The 3872-nt window shown below is 48.1% G+C and overlaps 1 protein-coding gene across 2 annotated transcripts in view; it reads right to left on the bottom strand.

Annotated features, from left to right (window-relative positions):
- The window catches only part of PNPO (pyridoxamine 5'-phosphate oxidase), a 7344-nt gene that overhangs the window by 3095 nt on the left and 377 nt on the right, over window positions 1–3872 (bottom strand). For both annotated transcript variants that reach the window (XM_006023266.3, XM_006023265.3), the window contains exons 2-4: window positions 2686–2810; window positions 1934–2033; window positions 1312–1365 (exon numbers count right to left, since the gene is read on the bottom strand). In XM_006023266.3, the coding sequence (XP_006023328.1) occupies window positions 1312–1365; window positions 1934–2033; window positions 2686–2810 (279 nt within the window). The remainder of the gene's footprint in view (window positions 1–1311; window positions 1366–1933; window positions 2034–2685; window positions 2811–3872) is intronic.

Below are 3872 nucleotides of genomic sequence, written 5' to 3'. Positions count from 1 at the left end.
TCCCTACTGCATGAGCTTTCTTTCTCAGTGCACTTCATAACTGAAAGCAAAGCCAAGCACAAATCTGTAGCAAAATAATCCACTGGGTTCATGGAACCAAAACCCTTGTGAAGCTTGATATGCTACATACTGCAGCATCATGTGGCATGGACAACTTCTGATTTAAGAAGCCATCCTAGGCCAAGATAGACAGGAACTGTGAATCAGATTGAGAATATAATACATACACTCCCCTTCTGTCTGCACTCTGAGGGTTTGGACCCAAACACATTCATACTGGTGTAGATACTACTCAGCAGCATAACTGAGGTGGGGTGAGTGGGGCATTTACTTCAGGTGGCAACTACAAGGTGGTGGTGGGATCCCCCCTGCCAGCAGTCTGCTGTGGCCCCTGCCTGGCCATGGGAGCAAGGAGAAGGGAGGGCAAGAGGAATGAGCAGAATGGGGCTCCCTTCTCTCCTTGGGAATCTTTGCCAAAGCTGGCACAGCCCTGCACCCAATATGTATGTATGGGGCTGGGGGTGGGGAGGAAGGAAGCAAATGGGGTACCAGGGTCAGCCTGCAGGGAGCCTGGCCATAGGGCTGCTACCTCAGAAGTGGAGCTGATGCTGCTGCAGTAGCAGCAGAAGCCTGAGAAGGTAGGCCTTCCCTTTTCCTCACCCACATCTATCCATCTCCCCCCAATAGCCAACAATGGTCAGTGTGCCCCTATATCCCCTTTCCACACCGCCTCACTCCAAGTCCTCTATGAGCTTGCTGCACCTTTAGCACTTTCTTACACCAATGTAAACAAGAGTGGGCTCGTGGCATATACATCTAAATGGATAGAATTTACCATACTATGTTACAAAACTACCTTGGGGTGGGGGTGAAGAAATAAAAAAATAAGATGGTATCAGTGAAAATTATATTGGCATATAGAAACGTGTCTGTTCCTATTCCAGAGGAGCCAAATGCATAATGCAAACATGCAATTTATTGGTTCTCTGCCAGCTGGTGGCAAGGCGTCAACAGCATTTACTGCACCAGGTACCCGGGTAGACCAGTCATTTGTTCGCTCTAAACACGAGTGTAATTCACATCACTTTCGTACACTGATATAAAAGTTACACTAATGTTAATGCCACCAAGAACAAAGGAGGCTTTGCATGGTTCTGAAACAGGCTGTGACATCTTCACACCCAAACACATCCTACCAGGGCATCCCCCAAACTAATCACAGTTCAGGTGCTGATCCTATTCCTCTACAGCTTTCTTTAGACATTATGGTCTGAGCATCCCTGGTTGCTGTCAGATGGCATGACGACTCACCTGACGATTGAGGGGTTCCCAATAAAAGACAACTGAGGCAAAAGGATTGGAGTCCTGAAGTGTGCAAGGGAGGACGGGAAAAAAAAAAGAAAGGACTTTCAATTAAGTAGGTTTTCAAACTTTAAAACATACAACAGTTACCCTCTTTCCCCACCTTTAACTCTGCTCCCTAGTTTGGGACTTGGAGACATTTGAGACCTATGATCTACAGACCATACCAGTTCTAACATATTAAATGTCACCCCTCATCAGAATAAGATGCTTGGAACAACGCAGCTCAAGGCACGCTGGAATTTGAAGTATATCTGTGGGATGCTCATCTGAACTGAAGATAAGGTAGCTGTAATCCACTCAACTCAATGTTAGCTTGGTGCAGATCTCAATACTTGGGAAGATCCTGTCAACTAAATAGTTTTGGTGCCCTCAGAGGATGGAAAATAGAAACTAGGGGTTCCTTCAGCTGCTTGCTGTTTACCACTGTATACCCCCAGACATCCCTCATCCCGGCTGGTGGCACTATGCCCACCCTCATCTCAAGAGGATGCAGTATGACATTGTAAACCGGTCCCACAGTGACATGTTTCACACAAATCCACAAGCTCCAGGGTCATGCAGCTCTCACCAGCTCCTTTCCTTTCCGACTCTCAAGGTTAGTGAAGAATCTAAAGCCACTCTGACTAAACCCCTTCAGGAGCACCATCCGGGCAGAAGGCTTCCCATCCCTAAAACAGGAAAGAAAAGCTGTTGGTCATGGAAACATGTACACTGATGACTGCACACTTTAGATGCTCTTCCTGCCCATGGCAAGACAAAGAGAAACTTACTTTCTTGCTTCAGGTCATGAACTAAGTAACCGCTGAAACTGGAAACAAAGCCTATCCTCTTTTATTCCTGCGCTAATGCTTCATATAAGAATCATTACTGGGGTCTGTACCTTCTTTGACAGTCTTTGAGATTAGACTATTGGTCCATCCAATTGTAGCAAACATGCAACCCAGCTCAGTCAGGACTAGGGGCCCCACTGTCCTGGCAAACCCACAGGCACACACATACCTTTACTGGAATTGGCTGCTTAGACTAGCAGGAAACTGGACCTCATGACCGAAGTGGTGTCTTCCAGCTCTGTCTCTACATGCAGAGTGCCCTACCAACCCTGAAGTGTGCTCCAGGACTGCTCTACTCTCCACACAAATATTCCAGAAGCCACCTTCTTTCTACCTGCCAGTTTACCCAGACCAAGACAAACAGGCTAACAACAAGAGGATACAATACACAGCAGCACTGAATAGCTTCCTCTACTTTTTTCCTAAGATACCAGCAGGAGAGATTTGGCAACACCAAGCTACTTGACCATTTCTATTTTGCAAAACCCACCTGGTGCAGGTGGCCAGGCACATTGCATTCACTTCTCCGATTGAGGGGCACTGCATGGCCTCTTCAAACCACACAGAAAACTGCTTGATTGGGTTGAGGGAGGCGAGATGTTTCTCCTCAAAGGCCTGTATGGGACAGAATTGAGGAGACAACCAGAATAATGAACGTTAAACCCTTTGCAGAAGAAACCCTTCAATTCCCACATCATCCTCACAGCACTTGCAAGAGATCTTATCAAACACCATCACTGCAGGTAAGGAGGCAGGAGTTGCTCATTAGCACTGGACCAACCCCACTCCTCCCCGACTTCAGGCTTGCCACAGGCTGAGCCTGGACATCTTTCAGAAGTGCTATAAGAACTTCCCATCTGGCCAGGCATGTACTGAATAAAACTGGGAGGAGATGTTGTTTGGGGATGAAATGGCAGGGGTGTCTGTTTTATTTTGATGGTCTATCTTCCTTTTAAGTTGATGTGGTCCCTTAAGTTTTTGTTTTCTTACTGTAAGCCACCCTGAGCCTTTGCTGCGATGGGCGGCACAGAATAAATAAGACTACAAAGCCTAGTCTTAACTAGGCACTTAACTAGAGCACTTAACTATAGCACACGTGAGCTTAGCCCCTGGTTTTCAGCCTTCTTAGGCTCAAGCCACCCCTTGGAAAATGCGGGCTTTCAGTTTCAACTCCCTTTTTGTTTTTGACTACGCATAACCAAACAGGGCAATTTCTTCAGTTGCAAATTGCTGGAAAAGCACACGGCAGGTGGGAGCATTTCTAATGCTGTTGATTCCTGCGCTCGGGACAGGAGAATGGCGTGCCCAAATACAGCATGGAGAATGGCTGGCTGGGCTGCAGGCCTGTAGAGAGGGGTCTGGGGGTTACAAGAGGCTCGACACCCTAACCATCCTGCTGGTCTCCTGCAGGGAGGGGGGGTGGACATTTTGGGGTGCAGAAGCAGAGGCTATTATGACTGAGCAGGCCCAATCCAACCATGTGGATTACCAAGCAGGGGCTCGACCCAACAGTGCAGGAACTGGGGAGCGTGAGGGTGGGAGGGAAGGGGGGCTTCAAAATCTGGCGGCAGGGGAGAGCTGGCAAGCTGAGGAGGAGCTTTGTGGGCTGAGGCAGGTCAAGCACCGGCCTCAGGATGGTGCCTCCATCCACGGAGGTTTCCAAGGCTCAGAGAGGCT

Source organism: Alligator sinensis, unplaced genomic scaffold (genome assembly GCF_000455745.1).
Source record: "Alligator sinensis unplaced genomic scaffold, ASM45574v1 scaffold520_1, whole genome shotgun sequence".
Classification (NCBI taxonomy): Eukaryota; Metazoa; Chordata; order Crocodylia; family Alligatoridae; genus Alligator; species Alligator sinensis.
This window is presented reverse-complemented; position numbering and strand designations above follow the sequence as displayed.